The sequence below is a fragment of the Chionomys nivalis genome, chromosome 18 (genome assembly GCF_950005125.1).
Source record: "Chionomys nivalis chromosome 18, mChiNiv1.1, whole genome shotgun sequence".
Classification (NCBI taxonomy): domain Eukaryota; kingdom Metazoa; phylum Chordata; class Mammalia; order Rodentia; family Cricetidae; genus Chionomys; species Chionomys nivalis.
In genome coordinates this window covers 46,768,879-46,792,231 of record NC_080103.1, presented here as the reverse complement: position 1 = coordinate 46,792,231, position 23,353 = coordinate 46,768,879, and the positions used below count along the sequence as shown (strand labels likewise).

At 43.9% G+C, this 23,353-nt stretch overlaps 1 protein-coding gene and 1 long non-coding RNA gene across 2 annotated transcripts in view; one reads left to right on the top strand and one right to left on the bottom strand.

Annotated features, from left to right (window-relative positions):
• The window catches only part of LOC130889316 (uncharacterized), a 154,701-nt gene that overhangs the window by 19,091 nt on the left and 112,257 nt on the right, over positions 1-23,353 (top strand). The window lies entirely within an intron of this gene.
• On the bottom strand, positions 6,581-21,803 carry LOC130889314 (alcohol dehydrogenase 1-like). Its single transcript, XM_057792943.1, has 9 exons — positions 21,786-21,803; positions 19,479-19,580; positions 15,874-16,012; positions 14,085-14,172; positions 13,733-13,952; positions 12,815-13,075; positions 11,330-11,465; positions 9,362-9,500; positions 6,581-6,747 (listed from the first exon to the last, which is right to left on the bottom strand). Exons 1-9 carry the CDS (start codon positions 21,801-21,803, stop codon positions 6,723-6,725), a joined length of 1,128 nt encoding a protein of 375 aa, XP_057648926.1. The 3' UTR covers positions 6,581-6,722.

Below are 23,353 nucleotides of genomic sequence, written 5' to 3'. Positions count from 1 at the left end.
TTATCTCTGGGGGTGGCTCTCAATCATCACCCTACATCTATTGGTTCCTATTGGGGTGTTGTAATACCAAGCTCCTATTCTAAAGGTGCCTGTACTCTTGGAAAATTATGGGGTTCTCAGTAAATTATCCACTTGTATATCTTCTAACTTCCTCTCATATCCCACTTCCCTTAGGGTAATGAATAGGCAAGGACAAATATAGGTCCTTTCATCCTTTGACCAAACCTCTCACTGCCCAGCCTGTATGGGGCAGGGTGGGTTACAGGATTCACACCCTTTTCTCATGGTCATACATATTCTAGTTCTTGGGGTCTAGTTCTTGGGGTTGAATTTCCTTGGGACCTGACAAGAACCCGAAGGAGCAGAAGATGGCCTCTAATTCATGTACAGAGGCCTTCAGAAGACCTGGCATGTGGGGCATCCCCCAAGTCCATCATGCTGCAGGTGTCTCTGGAGAGCTGAGCACAGCTCACAGGAGGATGAGATACGCAGGTGCTGTTTCTTTAGGTATTATGTCCCGTGATAACTTTCCCAAGACTAGGAAACAAGTCCCTGCAAGGGGTATTTCTGAGACTATTTTATAGAATACCACCTATCTATATCTGTATCTGTATCTATATCTATATCTGTATCTATATCTATATCTGAATCTATATCTGTATCTGTATCTCTATCTATCACCTTAGAAGGCCTCTCTCATGAGGCCCTAAAACTGTCCTGTACCAACAGCTCTGGTCTTTTCCCAGACACCTGAACAGGCAAAAAGAACAAATGTTCAGGTTCTTTTATTTTTCTTGAGCCTCGTGTTGGAAGGAATGTTTTGCTAACTGGCAGACTCAATCTATGTCCTCAGGAATGGAATGTCTATTAAATGAGCAGAAAGGACACAGCAACCCAAAGCAAATGGTGGGGAGGTCTCCAGCAAAGCCAAGGTGGAGTTCTGAGAATGGGGAGAGCTGAGTGATCTCCACAACAGGGACACGCCTGAAGGAGGCAGTGGATGGCGGAGCCAGGACTTGCAGCTGTGGGACCACTGTTGAAGCCGAGTCATCCAGATCACTGTGTGATACTTGGTTCTTCTGGCTGAGGCCTGGACCCTTGAGAACCCAGAGAGCCCCTTCCTTCTTAGTGCCCAAGTCTGTCACCCTCATGAGCGTCATTGGGGAAAGCAGAAGGTAAAGTAAGAGAGGAAAAAAGGAAGAGAGGGAGGCACTGCCGAGGTAGGCAGGCACTTAGGAAAAAGAGCAAAAAGGAATGCATTCCTTGCCCCTTCGAGGTTGGGAGTCTTTCCTGGGAGCTGCTGCGGCATGTGAATGGGTGTGAGATTTTATGATAAGCTTTTTGATGCAAGGCTGTTTTTTTGTATCTGGTTCGTTACCCGATCTCAGCGATCTCAGCGCAGGACAGGATTATCTGGTCACCGGAGTCTCCAAAGGTCATTCCCCTAACAGCCTGACCTTGTTCACAATTTGGAGTTACTCTCGGGCATCCCGGAAAGAGCAGAAAGCTTTAGAGACTAGAAACATAAATCTTAACCTTCTTTCTGGTTCACCAACTGATGGGGGCTGCTATTGGGGTTCCATGGGTGCCTCGAAGAGGTTTTATCGTCTTGTGTCCTAGAACAAGGAACTGAGCAGAGACCTGTGGATAGAAGCAGAAATGGGAACTTATAAAGAAAACATACATTTCCAGAGGAGGAAGGGGTCAGAGCAAAAAGCAACACCCTGCTGCACAAATGGAAGGGTTTTTGTATCACATGCCCAAGCTTTATGGCTTGTTTGCATAACTGGGCTTTTGTCTGCTTGTTCTAACTGTGGCATATTGTAACTCATTCCTCATTAGCATTTTAAATCTCCACCCAGGTCCATACTATGGAGCTCCTATGCTCTTGCTCCAGTGGCTCCAATGGCTCCAGTCGAGTCTAGTTGCCATTAGCTGGAGATTTCGGGCCTTCCTCTTTGTGCTCCATTTAAGGCATTTCTTATGGGCTAGTGTTAAGTTGGGAGCGTTGCCCCACTCCCTGGCATCCATCCCAGCACTCCCTGGCCTGGGACTTGCGTTGGTCTGGACTCCAAATCCCAGCATGCCAGGGGAGGAGTCAGGACCACTCCCACAGGGTATTTAAGTGGCCCCACAGAAAAGGAACACATGGTCCTGGGTTTTGCATGTGCTCCCTGGTTTTCTGTCTCCCGCGAGCGCTGCATTTAAGAAAATATGGGCATTTTAATTTGGTTTAATCTGTTTTGATTGGATTTTTGTGATCTTTTTTCCCTAACAGCTAGTTTTACAGTCGTTGTGTGTAAGGCTTTCTGGACTTCACTCTCTGCCCCAAGTAAGAAGAAAAAGATCTGTGGGCTAGTCACTTAATTTATAGATTTGTCAACTCTTTATGTGTGTAATTATCACCCAGTGAGAGCTGAATTTGAGGTCATTATGGGGCATTTGAAAGGCAAACAGGATATTCATTGAAGTGGCGTGACTATAGACTTTTGGTTGGGAACTTATCCCTTTGACCAAAGCTGGTGACAGGGACAGACTGATAAGAAGGCAACTCTTTCAGTGCAAATATTTGGAAAACAAAACAAAACAAAAGCAGAGAGAGACCTGCATACTGAAGAAAGATAAAGAATTCGGGCCATCCTACAACACTCTATTTTGAGTCAGAAGACATTAGAAATTTATGTAAAAAAAAACATATGTTAGCATCTTGGTTACATTGCCCAAAACATACTTTTACGAATTAAGTTCCTTTCCCTTTTACAGTGTCCTCCATTAATTAATTCTGAAGTTCAGATGACACAAAAGGCAATCCTACAGAGAGGCATGGCTTGAGATATCCCAGCAGCCCAAGGGAGCCTTTGTACTATTATCCAGCGTAAATGCTGGTATCTGCGTATTCCTGGTAATTCTGTTAATGTTTATCTGCTTTCCAAGATCTGCAAGATCTGTGACAGACAGCACCGTGCCACTGGTGGGCGGCTCTGACAGTGAACTGTGCCTCATGGTGGAAGGGGGGTCTCTCATGATTGCAACAGTTGTCCTGTTCATCTTTGGGCCTTGTGGACTGAACAGCTGCTTTAACTTCGTCTCCTCTTAGATGCACTCAGTCCACACTCAGAGGGACTGTGGCCTTCTGGCTCCGTCTCTGTGGGCTCCATTAGTCACCCTCTAATTTCTGAACATCTACAAGAAATCCTTCAGCCAGTAAAGGGAAGAACAGGAACCACTCTGCATCCCCAGACTCCTCCAATTTATTGTTTCCCCTATCACCTACCCAGGAGTTCAAGATTCCTTCCTGCCCCCCTTTATTTGACAGTTCTACAAATAAAGCCATAGAAGCACTTTGGGGGCCTTTTAGATAGACCCACTAGAGGGGTATGCCAATAGCCTTGCCCAACAACACCCCCCTGACTTGTAGAAATAACATTGATTTTTTCACCCCAATTTCCTAGTAGCGGTTAGGGTTGTGTCTTCTGGGGGTGGGAAGAATGAAATGTTGAGAACAGGAGATCACCAGCAATTGGCCAGGCAGATTTAGGGTAAAGGCATTTCCGAAGAGTGGACAGTTTTCTTTCTTGGCTAAAACTCAAAAATGTTCTTGGGTATGTCAGTATCCTGGTCCTTGAAAGGGGCCAGATATGTTTCAGCTAAAATGTCTCTGGTTCTGCCATGGCCAGAGGCTGGGGTTTTAGAAAGGGAATGTCTGTTTGTCCCATATCTCTCCCTCCACCCCCAAGGAAGCACCGTTTCCTGGAAACTGTACTGAGGCTAAGGCTGAAATGGGGGCACCTGGGCACCTTGAATCAGCTTCTCTCTCCCCTTCCATCTTTCATTCAGAAAAGCTTTACTAACTTAAAGGCAGTGACCCTCAATAGCATCCCCCTCTCGGGACCCCTCCTGTGGGTACGGGTTCCACTTTCTTCTTTCTCTTTAGCTTTCTGTAATAAAAATAGCCTCTCTCTCTCTCTCTCTTTTTAAAACTTACCTTCTGTGGTCCATGAGTTTCATTCTTTGAATTCAAGAGACAAGAATATAAAAGCTGCTAGCTTGGAGAGGCCTGAGTTTCCAGGGCCTTAGGCCCCCAAAGCACAGGAACTGAGAAAAGCTCCCTTGCTCTCAAAGACACCCCAATGTTCTCATGTGTATCTCCCGGATCTGGATCTTAAAATACTTGAGAAGTTGAGCTCCACCCAACAAAAGCTTCTAAGGAGTGGCAGCCCAAGTCAGTAAGGGCACACTATTCTCACCGACTTCTTTGCTAACTGCCTGCTCATTGGTTTGCCCTCCTCCCCAACAATGTGTGAATCCTTTTCATTGTCCCCAAATTTTATTCGCTTCAGATATTTTTCTTTCCTCACTGACCTGTCTCGTTTGTTAATGTTTTGCACCTCTAACCAACTGAGTCTCATAAACAACTAAACGTTCTCTTTGTAACACCACTCACCGTCTTGGAGTCAGTCTTTGAGAGCGTCTATCTGGATGATCTGAGAGGTACTGCCAAGGAGTTTGAATGATAGATGCTGACTGGAATGAGTCAGTATTGCTGTAACATTTCCAATCGAGGTATTCTTAAAACACCCCAATTTTCCTTTACGATGAGCGTAATTTTACCATAACATAACCACAGTTAATCATTTCAGTGCGAAGACTCCTAGATTTATTTGTTTGTTTAGTTCTTTACATCAAAAAGACACCATAGGTGTATGCATTTGTGAACTAGCTTAGGGTTGTTGTTCGTTTTAAAACTTAGTAATATATTTCATCATTTGAAAAAATTGTCCATGTACCATGATTTAAGGGAAAAACATTATCCCATCAATAACAACAACTGGACATCTTGGCTGTTTCTAATTTTAAGTGATACAATCTGTTTATATAAGTGTCCAAAGAAAGAGGTCCTTAAGACCGTCTTGTCTAGCTGCTTATCTCTCTAGTCTCACCCAGAGCAATTCGGCTTGTTCTTGGCATGCTACAGTAAGTTTGAATATACCGTCTCCTGTCTCTCAGCATTTGCGTGGGTTTTTCCACTCCAAGAGACCGCTCTGAATCCTTGTTCACTGACAGATCAGTTTCTACTCTGTTGAGATCTCATGGAGACTTTAGACTAGGTCATGGTGTGATGGCACATTCCATGAGCATCTTGACATCCCCAGCCCGTTGTGACTTCATCCTCTCATGTTTGTCCTACACGTTGACATATATGGAGTGTCATATGTTTTATGTTTTGACAACCTGATGATATGAGAAATCTTCTCGTTACTTTATTCAGCATTCCCCTTTCTTTTCCAAAACAATTGTTTTTGTGTATTTGTGTTTGAGCACTCAGTATGTGTGCGCATGCTTTTGCCATAGCATGTGGAAGAGGGGCAGAGCCAACTTGGCCGACTCAGATACTTTTCCCATCTTTACATGGGACCCAGAGACAGAACTCATGTTGCTAGTCTTTCCCAGAAATCACCTTTACCCACTAAGTCATCTCACTAGACCATTATTTAGTAATTTTTATTTGGCAAGATACTTGTTTCTGAACTAGTTAATTTTTTACTGGGATATTTATCATATATTTATTAATTTATAAACATTCTTTACATATTAAGGCATTCATCCATTACCATTTTTATAGAATACATAATATCTTCCATACATATTTGTTTTACATCACCAACATTTTCCCCACTATTATTCAATCAGATTTGTCACCAGCTTTTAAAAAATTGATTAGAAAAATCTAAGCCCAGATACAAAATTAGGAACACATTTAGATGCCTCTTTTGAAAGATCATTTTAGTACTTTTAAGACTAATTTTTAAAATTTAGAAACAAAGAAACAATGCAATTTAAACAGTGTTTTGAAAACTTAAGAGTGCAGTAGCATGCATAATCCCCTTTCTCTATGAAGTGATGTATTCCAGTTAAAAACTAGCAGGTTCAGAACAGAGTGAAGGAGAATACGAAAGAATTTTCCTCATGTTTCAAAACCCAAAGGTAAGAGTATAAAGCATGAGGGAAAAGTCAAGAATAAGAAGAGCTAAGCCTCGTTCCCTCTCCTCTGTCTCTCAGCTTTAAATGAGATGACTATACTAAGGTTGTGGATGAGAAAATGCTTGGTGGAATTAGGGGGTGGGGTGCTAGGGATGTGACCAAGCTTCTCTGGGAAGATCCTCTACCTTCTCCCTGGGTTCTAAGTTGTAAAATTTTCCAAATATGCAGCTAGGAGCCATGCCTCACTACTTCATGAGTGAGAGCAATGGTTGACACAAATCCCGAAGGACAGAAAATGGCTCGCTGCATCTGAGGGGGCCTTTCATTGATGATTTCACCACAGCATGTTGGGAAAGCAGAAGGATCATTATGTCAGCTCGAGAGTGGTGTGGAAGACGCAGGGAAATCTACACATGTGAAGGCATCTGGAACATGTGAACACAGAGAAAGCTTTCATGAACTTATGGCAGCAATCAGATGGGTTGTGGACATAATCAATACTATCACGAATCAAATGCAATCACTTCTCTTTTTAAGGTCACAGTGTGAGCTGCACACCAGTTCTTCCTACTTATTTTATTATCAGTATGGTCAAGAGGCCCTCATTTCACGATATACAGCTACACTGTCTTCCTGCCACTGATGCACCGTCTCTTCTGGCAGCTCGGGGATAATCATAGTTGAAACAGGAAAGGAAGGAAAGCCATTCGGGATGCTCTTGCACTTTCAGCATTGAGATCTCAGAAGAGTAGAACACAGCGGATGCTGAAACATAAAAAAAAAAAAAAAAAAAAATTGTGATCACGATAAGCCTGGGAAGCACTGACTACGGCACAGTGGTTGTGCGTGGTACCCTAAGGGATGCTCAATGCCCAACTGTCCCCATCTGCATTTCTTCTTTGCTCTAATTCACCTAAATAACAATCAGCATCTGAATGGGGTCTGGATTGGAATCCAGTGTCATACAGAAAGGAAAGGCATCCTCTACAAGTGTAGTTCCCCATGACTGCACAACCATAAAAGACCCCAGGACCTCAGGGACAGCTTCTCAGCAACATCCTGCTGCTGTAGCATCTTGACTAACATCTGAACAAGATGACTTTCTCTGGTTCCTCTTCTCTTGCAGTATGTCCACTGCCTGCTAGATGCCTTCCCCACATACAATCATCATATAAAACTGTCAGATGAGCTTCCCTGGAGCTTTGTTCTTGACTTAAATGGGTTGACATACACAGTGAAATTTTCCAAGAAGGGGGCAAAAAAATGAAGATTTTTCATATAAAAATTATTTAGCAAACGAAGTGTGGGCAGAGTCGGGGAAAGAATACGGACTGGAGACTTGCTTCAAAGTGAACCGAGAAAAGCACATTCGTAGACGTTTCTTTGCTGTTCATTTCAAGCTCTACACTGAATCTCCAACCCTTGTAGCAGTCCTGGAAGGCAACTGCAGGACAGCTGTCTCCAAATTCAAGCATTTGCTCCAGGAGGGAGAAAGGCAGGAGGTAAACAAACTTCCCTGTCTGGGAAAGCAGAAGCTTGCAAGATTTATAGTCACCACCCCCACCCCCTGGGCCATGGATGCAGTAAGCCACTCAAGAGGAGATTCTAAACAGTCCACCTGTGGAGAGGTCCCTGGCCTCTGTTGAGCCGCTTGTCTGTAAGTCGTGCAGAGAGCTCCAAGGGCACAGCCTTCATGAATCATCACCCATGCTGGGGGATGGGGGAGCTTTTCTGCGAAGCAGTTTCTTTAGAGTCATCTCTGTTCCTGTGAATACCCCTTCACACCTGCTAGTAACCCCAATAAGAACTCAGTGCTAACCGAGTTGAACTCTGGTGTAATCGTTACTTTGGCCTATTGTGGGTTCCCTTTCTGGGGTGAGTAGGTCGAGAGGACCAAGCTGATGCCATAATAGGCTGCTTAGCCTTCTCTCAGAGATCAGGCCCCAGTCTCAGTTTCCTACGACTGAGCAAGCAGCTTCTGGGGAAGAGCCACCAAGGACAATCAATCTCCAGCACCCTGACAGCAAGGACGAGGAGGCCTCGTACATGCAGTGCCAGGCCTGAGCCAGCCCCCACAGTCAGTACGTGCTAGGCCAGCCAGCTTCCACAGCTGCTCAAGGACAAAGCCTGGAACTTGTCCAGGCTTGCCCCAAATGGGAAAACTGTAGCCCTGACCAGCCCCAGACTAGCCCTGGCCAATTAGAATGCACTAATATGATTGCCACTTACTTGAGCCAATCATTTTCAAAATGACCTGCCTTAGGACCTCCCCTTGGCTGTGCTTAAAATGAGCCCACTTGGCCTTCTTGGGGGAAGGGTTTGGGGGGGGGGGGGTCTTTGCCATCTTGCCTTTGTGTGGGATGGCATGCCCCAGCATGCTAGAATAATTAACGTTCTTGCTGATTGCATACGTGGATGGTGGTCTTCCGTGGGACTTCTCCAGGACATAGGTGCATAGGTGGTGTGTGTGTGTGTGTATGTGTGTGTGTGTGTGTGTGTGAGAGAGAGAGAGAGAGAGAGAGAGAGAGATAGAGAGAGATAGAAGACCCCAGGAAATTGATCACACACAGCAACAGTCCTCCACCAACTCCCGAGCATTTCAAGAACATGTGAACAAATTAGTGCTTGCGGAGTAAATGGTGCATCCCTAAAGTCTTGCTAACATGTGGGTTCCATTATTCAGAAAAGATGTACGAGGTGTTGACATTCAAGCATTTACACAGGCCTGCCCTTGGGAACCTAGCAGACAAGTCAGCAGCAGCAGCCAAGATGTGACCCCGTGACCGCTGCAGCCAGTGAGTAGAGCAGGCTCCCCGTGTGCATATACTCACTAGACCCCCTTAGAAAAAGCAAGCCCTTCTCAACCCCTCTCTTTCTTCCTTCCACCTCGGCACCCCACCCTCCCATAAACTTCCCACATGAGCTCTGTTGTGTGGTGTAGCTTTGTGGTACCCTTTGGCTCCAATCCGCCAAGGTTACCTTCCACCCTTAAACTATTACACAAGGATTTTTGCACTTGGCAGGGGTCTAAACACGTTCCTTGAACTTCTTGCAAGGTTGCTGACTCCAGAAATTCATCTCAATTGTTTTAGAAAAATTTGCTAACCAGACAAATAACTCTATTGCCCAATGTGAATTTGTGTTGTGTGAATTCTTCACTATCTTCCTCAAATGGATGGAGTAGACTTTTCCCAAAGAGAGGCCGCAGGTAAAACTTTTCCTCTGTTGATGACATCAGGAAACAGGGAGATGTGTATAAAAGATACCAAAGGTCCAAGGAGCCCTCCCTGCGCCTTTAACAAAACCACTTAGAAACACCCAAGTCGTCATTTCCTCTGTGAGTTATCAGAATATAGGAGAGTATCAAGCAAAAACTCACGTTTTTCCTTTATAATACAGTTTCATGGCTTTGTGGAGTTCGTTAAAAGGCAGCTGATGAGTCACTAGTGGATCTATGTTAATCTTGTTTTGGAGATAGTCGGTTACTAGCTGGGGAATACATTCTTTGGTCTTATAATCTGCAAAACAAAATGGTTATTAATAATCTGACCCGAGACCAACCAGGCTGGTGGGATGGCTCACTTGCTGTAGGGACCTGACAGCCTGAATTAGATAGCTCTCTGGGCCCCAGAAGGTAAATCATCAGTTCTGATAAGTCACCCTCTGAGCTCTTCATGGGTGCCCTGACACGTACGCATGCGCGCGCACACACATATACACACACACACACGCACACACACACACACATGCATTCACATACACAATCACACATCCCAACACACAAATAATAGTAAAATAAATGTAGTAAAAATAAGATTAGCTAATCAAAAGAGTTTAAAAAAAATGAAGTCATGAGAGATGGGTAAGATACTCTCTGAAAAATTATCATTGAAAAATAAAGGAGAAATAATTTGTACCTGAGCAGCCACTAACAGCTGCTGCTAATGTGGTTTCTATAGATTGCTCTGTTACCTGCTTATCCTTTAAATAAAGTCTCGGTTAATATTCCTATTACTGAGTTGAAAAATAATCTCTTCACCTTATCAAGCCATATTCTGGATATTCTGGGATTACCATTGCCAAACAATTTCCTCTCACATCCGTGGGCGTCTTCTCTATCTACATACATAGATGTGCTGTGGAAACTGTCTTTGTCCACATGCATGGAGATGGCATGTAAACCCTATGTATCTCCATGCATGGATATGGTACAGGAACCCTCTGTATCCACATGCATGGAGATGGCATGGGACCCTCTGTATCCACATGCATGGAGATGTCACGGGAACCCTCTGTATCCACATGCATAGAGATGTCACGGGAACCCTCTGTATCCACATGCATGGAGATGTCATGGGAACCCTTTGTATCCCCATGCATGGAGATGTCATGGGAACCCTTTGTATCCCCATGCATGGAGATGTCACGGGAACCCTCTGTATCCACATGTATGGAGATGTCACGGGAACCCTCTGTATCCACATGCATGGAGATGTCATGGGAACCCTTTGTATCCCCATGCATGGAGATGTCACGGGAACCCTCTGTATCCACATGTATGGAGATGTCACGGGAACCCTCTGTATCCACATGCATGGAGATAGCATGGACTCTCACCCCTAGATGAATGGATAGAAATGGGAGTGTTAATTTTTTAAGCCAGCTAACCAATATTGCTCAGAAATAAGGATTTTTCTGGGAAGACAGAATCAGTTTAGTGCATATAATGACATTTAAGACACTAAAAAAAGGCATTACTAGTAGCACAATAAACTGAATCCATAGATGCAGAACCAAAGTTAATTAAATTACTCTAATTGCAACAAAAATCTTTTTCATCAGAGGAAAATTATAATCCTCAATGGCTTCATTATTTTATTTAACTAATTAAAATTAATTTGGTGGTGGGGAATATGGCTTGGTTGATAGAGTACTTTCCATGAGTTCAGGTCCCTAGCACCCAGGGTAAACAGTCAGAAATGGTAGTTTGCACATGTAACCTTAGCTCTAGGAAAGTGGAGGCAGGAGGATTCCTGGAACTCACTGGCCAGCTAGTTTTGTCCAGCTGGTGAGCTCCAGCTGTAGTGAGGAGCTCTGTGCCAAAAAGTGAGCAGGACAGAGGAAGTACCTGATATCAAACACCCACACACATACATGTACATACGTGAACCCATGCACTCATATGAATACATACACATGCATACATGATAATACAGCCTCCCCCAGATTAAAAAAAAAGGCAATTTGAAGAACGCTACTCTCATTTCAGGAGGAGTCCTTGGACATATTACTCTAGATGTCTGGTCCCCTCAGAGGAGGACCTAAGCCATCATACCCTTCCACCTACCTCCCAGACACACGCCCTTCAGGGTTTTTCCGGACACAATCGGGACCGCCTGAAGGCACAGCTGTGCATTTACTGGAGCCACCCCGACGATCAGACAGACCCCGTAGCTGCTGTTGCAGGAGTTCCAAGCAGCGAGCTAAGAAGGACAGCGACAGTCACAGGCACACCCATGCATTAATACCAACTCCCACAAGGAGAAGGGATCATGGATACCCTTGAGCTTTGGACTTCTCTTGGGTCCAAACTTCAAATTTAACCTTGACACCAGGGTCATGTTTGCATCTCCTCAGAGAGCCAGCCACCTACATGACTCAGGCAGGCACTTTAACCTCCGTGCTGGCTCAGTTTCTTTGTAGGGTGGTTCTGAGTACAGACCGATTTATCATCCTTAAAAACCCCTGATCACAACACCAGCCTACGAGAATAAATGGTGTGTTCAATAAAACTATCACTTCCGTAAGAGCCACACATTCTACATGTCTAACTTTTCACTTGCTGTGCTTTACTGCCCAATTGATCTGTACTAGAAGAAATCAGAACAGAACATAGTAAACATAGATGTAACCGGGGGAAGCTTCATTAAAAAAATGAATTTTTCCAGGGATTCATGAGCACACATTTTCTTATCTCTTTTGCCTTCTTTCCTTCTCCTTTCTTTCCTTTCCCCTCAGATTTTACCTTATTGGCCTCTTTTCTGTCACCTTCCTCTTTACACTCACATCCTTTGGCCTTTGACCAAGGAGTTAGACACACATTTCCATGTAATCCATATATACATCCACTTCTCTAAACTGTATGACCCAGGAGGATGCCAGCTAGGTCATTAATCCCTGTAGCCATAGAGGTTGACGCATGGAGGTATAGGTGATTGGAAGTCCCTGGCCTGGGAGTTGCCTTGGGTCAGACTCTACTCCTGGACTCCAATTCCCAGCCTTCCAAGCACTGACCCCACAGGATATTTAAGCTCGTGCCAAAAAGAGAAACACGTGGTTTGGGGTTTGCATGCATGCATGTGTGCGTGCGAGTGTGTTTTCTGTGTCTTTTCCTTGTCATGTTCTCCCAGCCACCCGGGAGCATGCCGTTAGTAAACCCGGGCATTTAATTTGACTTAATATGGTCTGATTGGATTTCTTTGTGCCGTCAGATAGATTTTTCCTAATGATAGAAGTTTGACAGTTTCTCAAGTTCTGTTAGAAGCCACAGGTAAATATATGTGATTCTGATCATTATCTTATTTAGATATAAATAACTAGAATTGAGAAAAGTGAATTCCTGAGCTCATGGCTCTTTGCATATCTCAGTTCTGTATACCGTAACTTTAGATCTCTTTTCTATATTGTCTTTATTTCATAAACTAAGACTGTAGAGGGAATCTATATTCCATTTTTCACTGGGGGCACACAGGCCTAAGACGTATTTCCAGAAGAGCATATTTGCAGATTATGCCTCTGAGGCAACCCCCGTCACTGTGCCCCGTAAACACACCATGGTTTCAATCTTTCCGACGGCCTCAAAGGCAAAGTTAGCACCGACACCTGTCATTTCCATCACCACCTCGTGGACAGGCTTCTGCAGCTTGGTAGGGTTGAGACAGTCAGTGACACCCAAGGCTCTTGCCCGGGGAAACTTATGCTCATTGATGTCAACCCCGATGATTCGAGAAGCACCAGAAGCTTTGCAGCCCATGACAATGGCTGAGCCGACCCCTCCGAGTCCAAAAACCACGCAAGTGGAGCCAGGGGTGACCTGCAGATTCACACATTGTGCTGTTATTAGTTTTCAAAGCTGGGCACAGGGAGCTAAGAAAATAAACCAGGGAGTAAAAACAAACAAACGAAACTAATTTGCTTTTGGAAGCTGTGTGTTTACCACTTGGATCATGTGGACAGATTCCGTCTAGTTTTGATCCCCTCTCTCCCCATGACATATGGATAACACACAAAGGTAAGTGAGGTACAGTCAAACCACAGAACTAGACCATTCCCTGGGTAGAGAGAAGTTTGTTGGGGGACAAACTGCCGGGTTGCCTGGGAGAGTTAAAAAAAACAACTTGCCCGGCCTTATCAGTTTTAGCCTGCAGGTTGGCATAGGAGGTGGGTGGGGACCGGAACAGCAGGGAGTTAGCCTGGGGACTTTGAACTGTCACAGGCTGGCTGTTTGGGTTAATCAGGGACAAGACACACTTTGCTGTTGGGGGCAGGGAAGGGCGGTGGTTGATTTCTGGATGACAGAAACCAGAACCAAGAGGTTCCTGAGGAATACCAAGTTTAGGTTTCTGTTTACCAGATCCAAACCCAGTAAGAATCCAGGCTGGGTTAGGCCCAGGCGGTCGTCTCAGGACACAGTCGGCAGCAATGCCATTTCGGGCCCGCTTTGCGAACTAACAACAAATGCCTCGCTCACCTTGGCTGAGTTAACAGCAGCCCCATAGCCTGTAGGGACGCCACAGCTTATGAGACAAACTTTATCCAATGGAGCCGCATCATCAATTTTTACCACAGCGAACTCGGGCACAACAGTGTACTCGGTGAATGTGCTCGTGCGGAAAGAATGATAAACCATCTGTCCTTGGCAGGAAAACCTCGAGGTCCCATCCATCATCACCCCGGAACACGGGAGAATACTGTCCCACAGTGATGGAGACAGACACCCACGAACAGGCACAGATGTTAGGAGTTGAAAAGAGAGATGAGGTCACCATTGGGCACATACAATGTGAGCAATTGAACAAAAGGCAAGAAACAAATCTACTAACTCTTGCTTGTCACAGAAGTTTCCTAGGCAGTGCAGGCAGGCGTCACATTGTCCACACTGTGGAACAATGAGCGTGAGGACTTTATCTCCTGCAGAGAGGGGGGAAAGATAAATCAATAAACCCGAAATTACTCATGTAATAAAAATACAATAAAATCTTATCGGCTCTCTTGAAAACATGCCGTGAACAGATGGCAGCAGCCAGTGTGACACCCCAGGTGGTTTCAAAGCACAAGTCTCTTATACCTGGTTTCAAATCTTTACCATTTAGGTAAAGATGAGACATTGCCCGCCAGGTAGAGAGTTGTAGGACCACCTTTCCCTGCTTAGAAAATAGAACAATAGAACCAGGAAGGGACCCTGAAGTCATCTAGTTAATTCTTTTGCTTTTCATTTTTAAAAATGAAATCCCTTGTGGGCAGTGGCAGCATGGACCTTAATCCCAGTACTTGGGAGGCAGAGATAGGTTGTGAGTTTGGGACCAGCCTGGTCTACAGTGCTAGTTCTAGGACAGCCAAGGCTACACACATGGTAGCCTGACAATGTCAACGCTCTCTCTGGATTCTGCAAGGCTCGCACTCACACTGGCACTCTGCAAGCCTCTGGCACTGGTTTACTGCTGATCAATTCTAAGACATGTCAACTTCAGAGGAGAAAAATGTTCTTTCTCCTCCACGTTCTTTTTGGAACAATACTACAAAAGAGCTCTGGAGAGAATCTTGATGATGTCAGTTTGGGTCTTGGCTCAGCTCTCGCCCCGAGGTTTAGAGTGACAGACAGGGTGGGGCTTGGGAGAAGGTTGGCCTAGGCAGTCATCACAGACTCCTGAAGACTCGGCCAGGTCTACTCTGTTGTCTCTGTGGTGGCCTCTACAAATACTTATTGTATAGGAAAACTCCTTAAGATGGCATTTCAAAATGGCTTTAAACTTAGATAAGACACACCTTACCTTTATTGACTGTTAAATTTTTCAGATATTAGATCTTAGATCCAGAAGAAGTTCTAACTATTCTTTTCCTTCAAACGCTCATTGTCATTTCCCACAAGATTCCCTGTAGAATCTTCGCAGCTAAAGAGGAGGTAGACTGTACACTCTCTTATTTATACTACATTCTGGGAGGTGCATATTCAACTCCTTACTTCTGTGCCTCTTACTTGGTCCACAGCAGGCATCTCATAATTGCTGGACATGTGAATACACTCATGATGGCCACGGCTGGCCTTGCTATTAACTTGCTCAAGTGTCTTTATGCAGCTGTTCCCAAACTATGGGGTTTCTAAATTACCAGAATCTATGAGCGATTGCTCATTCCCTGTGATCGTCTTAGGCATGCTAAGGATAACGATGCGACTGGGGAAGATTCATTGAAAGGTAACCATCATCCTGTCTGTCATGACCTTTCAAGCAGTACATTCTGGTTTGCTAAAACATTCATTCCCTTGCCAAAGACTCCAACTTTGGAATGGGCACCATTCTAAAAACATTTTTGAATCAAAACGTAAGTGGTTCTAAAGCCCAAGGGCCTTTCACCCAGTTTGGAGGCTCTCTGCTCTTATGTTAACCTTTATCTGGCTGCCTCAGGAGCTGTTCTCCATACCCTTTATGTGAGAGAAAAGAGGTGACAGTGATGGAGCCCTTTCGATTACTGGCTTCATTCCATAACGTGACATGTCATCAGCGAGAAGAATCTAGAGATTCAAACCCAACTTGTTTTTCTGCTGAGTAAGCTAACAGTGCAGCCGGAGTCCCTGTGTGCTGCTCCCAAAGAATACTGTTTCCCATTTCGTACCTGGTTTCACAGAGCAAACCCCATCCCCGACAGACTCCACAATGCCTGCTCCCTCATGACCCGGAATTAAAGGATATTTCATAGAGAGGTCTCCTTTCAGCACGTGGTCATCGGTACCACAGATCCCTGTAGAAGCCATCTGCATAGAAATTAAGGAACCAAAAGACAAGTGGTTTATGATTTTCTTCTTCTCTCTTTTAGACTGAGTGTTCGGTTGTGTTTTGCTTGATACACATGATCTCACTAGATCCCTAAAGCAACACTCATGTGTTAGGACAACAGCCTGCCTCTTAAAGAGAGATCCCTTTGGAAAGGCCAGACCCCACCGCTGCCCCTCCCTGCGCTTCCTGCTGTGACAGAGGAAAGAGTCAGTCTGTGTTGCCCCTTGACAGCTCTGTGCAGAGAACTTGGTCCTTCCGTCTCTGTCATGTCCGCCATGCTGAATCAAATCACGTGCTATAAAACTTCCCATCAGCCCCCTCACCCCAAAACGTACATAAGTTAGGTGCTTCCTTTGTTCTGGGGATTGGTGCAGAGCTGTCTCAGTGGCCTTAGCTTGGGGAGCACTCCACACTGCCCTCTATGAGGCATCTCAGGGCTCCTCGCCACCCCCTCAATGGTTGCTCTCTGTCTTTTCCATCCATCCATTTCATCGTTTCTGTCTAATGCTACCCCTTCCCCACTGCCCCGCAACCTTCAGGCCTGGTCATGGTCTCAAGCTCTTTCTCCTAATAAGCTGCATCTCTGGACTGCCCGCTGTTGTCTTTTTATTGCTTTTTAAATTATATGTAATGGGAGGAACACAGAGGGTCTCCCTACCAATTTAGGAATGGTTGGGAAGGGAGGCCCAGAGACTGGAATGACTTATCCAATGTCACATAGCTTCATGTTCACCCCTCATAATAAACTTATCTTTTGAAACCTAGTCCATATGACCTATGAAATGAGGAGTTCTGAAACAAAATGGTTTTGTTTTCATTTTTGGAAATATTAACAATAGCATCACTATCAAGAGACACAAATTTTCAGGTCCAATATTGTGAAGTTCAATGCTTTGGGTAAACCAATTTTCAAAATTTTAAAACTTGCACGTTGGAATTTTTCCTTAAGGCTGTGCACTGTGCACTGGCAATAAAGGTGGTGCACACCTTTACTGCCAGTGCTTGGGAGACAGGGGCAGGTGGATCTCTGTGAGATGGAGGTCAGCCTGGTCTACAGAGTGAGTTCCAAGACAGCCAGAGCATCTTTAGCATTAGGGAGGCAAAGGCAGACAGATCTCCATAAGCTCAGTGCCAGCCTTGTCCACATAGAGAGTTCAGATAGGGCTACATCTTGTCTGTCTCCAGAGAAAGACAGACAGACACACAGACAGACAGACAGACACATAGACACACAGACACACACAGAGAGAGAAAGAGAGAGAGAGGCAATAATATTGTAAAATAAGATTAAGCTAAATAAACTAATATTGCAAGATTTAACTGTTATTGGGAAGCATAAAAACTTCTTAGATAATTATTTGAGATTTCTTGCCTGTGGTTGGCCCAACCCATCTACATTAAACCTTCCAAATGAGACATCACATACACAAAGGCCTATGGATTCTGGATCCCAGAAGAGTGCAGAAAAGTAGTCTGTGTGTTTCCATCATCTGTGGCAGAAAAGCGGTAAGAACACCAGAAGGAGCCATGTCTGAAAGCAGCAAGTGGGCCCTCACTGTGCTACAATGGCTTCTCGATGCTACCAAAGGCTAGACATGCTTTTTTATATACAGAAGCTCTAGGCTCTTATTCCTTTGTTGTATATAGCAAATGAGAATATGGGATTATCTGTAGCCATGGTTCATCATATAAGCTAGGAGGGCAGGGACTCATCCACCACAGTGGGCATATCCAATCTCTGACTTTGATTTTATCAAGGGCTCAATGTGATGGTGCTGATTTCTAGCCACTGTAGTCAGCAGGGGAGTGGAGTTGTCTGCAGGTATAGTCTTTATGAGTACAGAGCATAGTAGCCCAAGAGCGGTGACCAATCAACTCGGAAGCATTGTAGATGGTGGCGCAACACACAATCAGCAGTGATAGCTCTCTGGGTGTGTGAGAAGGAAGGGAACATGGTTTTCAGAGAGTATTTGACCAGAACAATGATTGAGCCCTGTCCATGGCTACGCTTCTGTCACTTTTCTATTTGTTCTCAAACTCTCAGCACATCATTTTCAGGAGTGTTTATCAGGAGTTATTGTAGGCCATGACACAATTACAGCTTCCTCTGAAAACTGCAGCTTTCTTCCGTAATTTCACTTGTGCAATAACAGCCATGAATTTCCCTATTGCTGTGCGTTGTCATGTAATGTGTGCAGGTAATCTTATGATTGCATCTCAGTCTTATGGTCACACATCCTTGGATGGTCAAATGGATATAGGTATATAGGATTTAGGTATATAGTTTTGATATATAGAATATGTACTGGGACATGCTTTATAACTAGGTCTATTGTCCCATGATGACTACAGACATCTGAAAGCCTGCCTTGCTACTTACACACAATTTGCTCATTTTCACCTCAGAAAAAATTCAACTAGACTCAAGTCATTTTCTAAAATTAAAACTTTGCAGCTCACACAAGGTCGGAGTCACAGATGTCCAACCAAGGCTACTAAGAAAAAAGCATGCCAATTCGTCACTTGCCAGTCCACTAACAATGGATCTGAGTCTCAACGTTGTCATTGATCACTGTGTATCCCCTTGTTTGGTCGAGGCTTTGCTCCTATGGCCTTGGACCTTTGTGTTGCCATGGTGAGCGGCTCAGCTCCTTATGCCTCAAGGCTCCATTGGGAGAAGAGTTTTTAGAAGAAGAACAAGAAGATGATGAAGAGGAAGAGGAAGAGGAAGAGGAAGAGGAAGAAGAAGAAGAAGAAGAAGAAGAAGAAGAAGAAGAAGAAGAAGAAGAAGAAGAAGAAGAAGAAGAAGAAGAAGAAGAAGAAGCATGGAGAAGTTTGAAGGAGGACAGGATTATTAGAATCAGAACAAAAAAGAGCAGGTGAAATGAAGAGCACTAGCCTGTCTGTGTGAGGTTCTAATAGAAATCCTTTTCATCCCCTTTGCTCCTGAGAAGCATTCACCTTTGGACCCCTGGGTAGGGGCTGGAGCCAGTCTCATAGGACACCTCATAGGACACACATCCTTGGACACCTTGTCTGTAACTTATTGAGTGTGAGTTCCTTGTTTTTCTGTTTTGCCTTTCATTCCTCATCTGTCCTTTTCTAATTCTCCTTTTTCTGTCAACATTATTTTTTTTTTTAGAATTTTTAAATCCCTATTTTTAGTTTTAATTATGTGTGTGCATGTGTATCTATCTGGGTCTATGTGCGTGTGAATGTAGCTGCCTGCGAAGGCAGAGAGACAGACTGAAATCCCTTGGAACTGGAGTTACAGGCAGTTATGAGCCACTAATCTTGAGTGCTGAGAATAGAACCTGGGTCCTCTGGAAAAGCAGCCCGTGCTCCTAACTGCTGAGCCATCTCTTCAGCCCTACATTTATTTTCTGAAGTGTAGTATCATTTTCTTTCATCCTCAAAAGAAAAGGCTGACCAGCTTGAACTTACCTTAATGCGAACTTCTCCAGATTTCGGTGGCTCAACCTGCACTTCTTCAATTTTAAGAGGAGACTTTTCTTTCCAGGCAATGGCTGCCCGGCATGTGATTGTCTAATGGGCATAAAATAAAATGGCATTTACCAATAAGTTCCTTTTTTTTTCTGATCACGCTTGCTGTTATTTGTAAAAGTATCAAAATCATAGGGAAAAAGCCCAAAATAAATCAATATAAACAGGTCACCTGCATCCCAAGCATAAACCTCCAAGAATTTAGCAAATTTTCTTACAACTTTTCAAAATATATTTTACTTATAAAATCTTAATAATTTTAAAATAGTTAAGATCATTCCATATGAGGAACTTTGCTTTCTTTCTTCTCCCTTCTCCTTCCTCTTCTTCCTCTCTTCTGAGACAGTCTGTCTAGTGAATTGTTACCACTGACATGTTTATCAGCATTTCTCTTGACTTTGAAGAACTTCATTGTCCTAGTTTGAAATGACCACTATATGTGGGTATATCTTAATTTTCTTAATAATTACCTAGCTGTAGGAGTATTCCATTGTTTCTCCTCTTACAAAGTGTATTATGAACACATTTGTTCATAATTTTTTTTCTTGGTTGATGTGTTTCCTTAAGTGAAAATTTCTTGGGGAAGAGAGTCATTGTTAGTGCTAAGTTCATTTCCAAATCTCCTTACAGAAAGATTTAATCACTCACTTGACCCACTCTCCAGAACAATAAATTGCCTTTGCTATCATATATTCCATTATACTTCGCATTGGCTGTAGCATTAACAAAATATTGCCCAGGCAGAAGCCCACTGTCTTCATTGGTATGTTTTCAGGGTGGCAGTATGGGTATCTGCCATGATCTGGTAGATGTGGAAGGGCTTTCTCATGTATTTACAGACCTGTTGGCATCTTATTTCTTTTGCTAAGCTTAGATGAGTTCTTTAAACATCCAAGGAGTAACTTGCCGTCTCTCAGCTCGTCTTGCAAGTTTTTCCTCTGCTATTTATATCATATTAATTTTGTATGAAATGATGCATATGTTTTGTGATGTTTGTTTATGACAGTCTTTTCCTTTGTACTTTATTCCATTTCCAGAGTCTGAAAATTCTCTGTAGAGTAACAACTGTTTCTCATCCTCTCTTTGAAACTTTTCCAGTTTGTTTCTCAAACACTTAACTCACATTTAACTGAAGTTTATTTCTTTGCGTAGTGTGAAGCTAGCATCGAAATGAGTCGTCTCAGGGTAGCCTGGTGTGCACTGTTGTTGTGCAACAAATTACTTTTCCAGGCTTCTCTGTAGAGGCTGTTTCTGTTGACTTGAGTATCTTTCAACAGCTCCTTCCTCAATGAGTGGACTAGCTTAACTTTTAGACTTAACACCCAGTGATACTAGTTTGTATAACTTAAAATGTGTTTCATTTGTAGGCATGATTGGTCATTGTAAGTGGAGAAAAATCTATTAAAAGGAATTTAATCTCCAGTGGAAGAGATAATACCAATTTTAATCTTACAAAGAAAAAGGACATGGGTCACAAGAGCTTTCAACTAAAGGTATAGAAAATGCTACTTTTGTCTATGAACAACATAATTAGAATAAATTTGCTTTCCACTCAAAACTTTTGGCAAAAATAGCTTTTAGGGAAAAAATTCCTTATTTCAAAAGCAATATACAGAGAACACAAAACACTAAGGTACACAGACAAATGCTCGCTCCCTTAGGGAGGAAGCTTGCGGAGCTTAACATCCAGCTCTCACCACTGCTAATGATGTCGAGTAAGTTCTTCCTTTGATGCTCTGTGCTTGCACTGCGTGTTCACAGTCTGGGGCTCAGTCTGCTGTTCCATGTAACAGGATGGGCAACAGAACACTTAAGGCTCACTAATACATTATAGCCGCAGCTCTCTAACACGCCACAGATGCTGTTTCCATTCACACTCTTTACCATGACGCTATTAACCTGCTTGTAAGAACACACGGTTTTCACTGGGATCAGTTTCCAGTCCGAGGGACCTCCCGAGGCACAGCAGATAGCTTTCCAGTCTCACGCATGTCAGGATGAAATGACAGGCAAATTTCAAAGCTTTTGCTACAGTATTAGCAAATTATCCTATGTCAACTTGTCAGAAATTCATTCTCCAGACAGTGCTGGAAGACTTTCCACATCTTGAGATACTTTGGGTACTATTGCCATTCAAATTTGTTAATCCGAGCAGAGAACATAATCTAAATTTCTAATTGCTTTTAAACACGCACCTGCTCGACAGCAGTGAAGGGGCTATGGGACGTCACGGAGCAACCCACTCACCTTTCCTGCAGTCTCCATGGTGGCTTCTCTGGTTTCGCTCGTGTCCTTTGGGTATATCGGAATAACGTATGATTGTGCAGTTCCGCAGCCTGGGCCAAGTATTTATAGGGTTCATGAAGCTGAAAGTTATTAAAAAGTAATTACGCTATTAACATGGAGCCTACCAAAAGAGCGATGGGTTGAAAATATGTGTGTAAACAAAGGAATACGAAAGACCAGGAAAGGATAATCTCCAGGGAGGAGATTGATAACCACGATGCTGACTGGGAGATAGTAGCTTGAAGAAGAGGTGGGGTGGGGTGAAAGGCTAAGAGGTACTGCAGAAAAACAGGTAGTGAGGAACAAGCCAGACAGCACCTGCTAATTAGTCATCAGCAGTCTGGAGGAGCAATTATTCTAGCTGCTGTTGTTCAGTGAGCGATAAAGACAGGCTTGAGACTGGGGTGCCAGCAGCCAGAGGAATGAGAAAGTACAAGCACTCACATAAATGACCATTTATAACCTGAGGAATGCATTGTGAAACTGAGGGATGCTAAAGATGCTCAAGATGAAGCATCAGGGAAGAGTCTCACACAGGTAAAGAGAATGGTTGCAGAGATAGAACTTACGTAAGAGCAAGGGATGGGTGGGTATTCAGGATAGGGGCTGCCAGTCAGGGCAAAGTGAAATAAATAGGTCATGCTGATGATGGGGAGGAGGAAGATGTTCAAAGTGTGTGATTCTGGCCTGACTCTATAGGCTGACTCTCTGCCTTGGCTGAATGAGTGAACACAAGTCAAAAGATCGGGAAGTGGTACCCTGACTGCTGGCAAGCTCTGGCTGCTGGCTTTATCTGTCTCTAATTCACATCTGTCCACACACATAGGGACTGACTGCAATGAGCCCCACGGAGCCATTTGTCTGCTGAGGGTCTATCAACCTCATGGTGCGGAGCAGCTGTAAGGTGGGGGGCATTTGCTGGAAGCAGGAGTGAGACGGAGGTCTACAGTCACAGGTCTCTAAGTAGGGAGCTGTGTAGCACACGTTCTAATAGTCTTAATAATAAAAGTCCAGAGTCAGATATTGGGGAAAATGTTGAGAGATTAGATAGGCAAAGGAGCAAAACCACGACGACCTTACCTCTCAGCTTCCGAGTCGAAAAGAGTTCCTCTTTCCTCGGACTTTCTCATTTCTTCTCTCCGCCTGGTCTTATCACTTCCTGTCTGTCTGTACAGACCTCCAGATCTCTATGGTTAGCTAGTGGCTAGCTTTGCCCTTTGATTTTCAGGCAAGCTTTATTTGTGCAAACAAGAAATTACCTCAGAGCTACGTCAATCTTTATACCCTAGTCAGGATGCGTGACTGACATCTGTTTATTAAATGGCCTTGTGCTACAGTGTTTCCATTCTCATGTTTTCTGCATCCATGTTCCTATTCTGTGAATATACATAATGCCTCTGTTCAGCAAGGTTTCATGTGAGGGGCAGCAGCCTAGTAAGAAAAGTCATGCCTTGAGGCAACGTCCAGTTATGAACTTTCCACCCTACAAAGTCTTTTGATAGCACCTGGACCATTAAGAAAAAAAAATT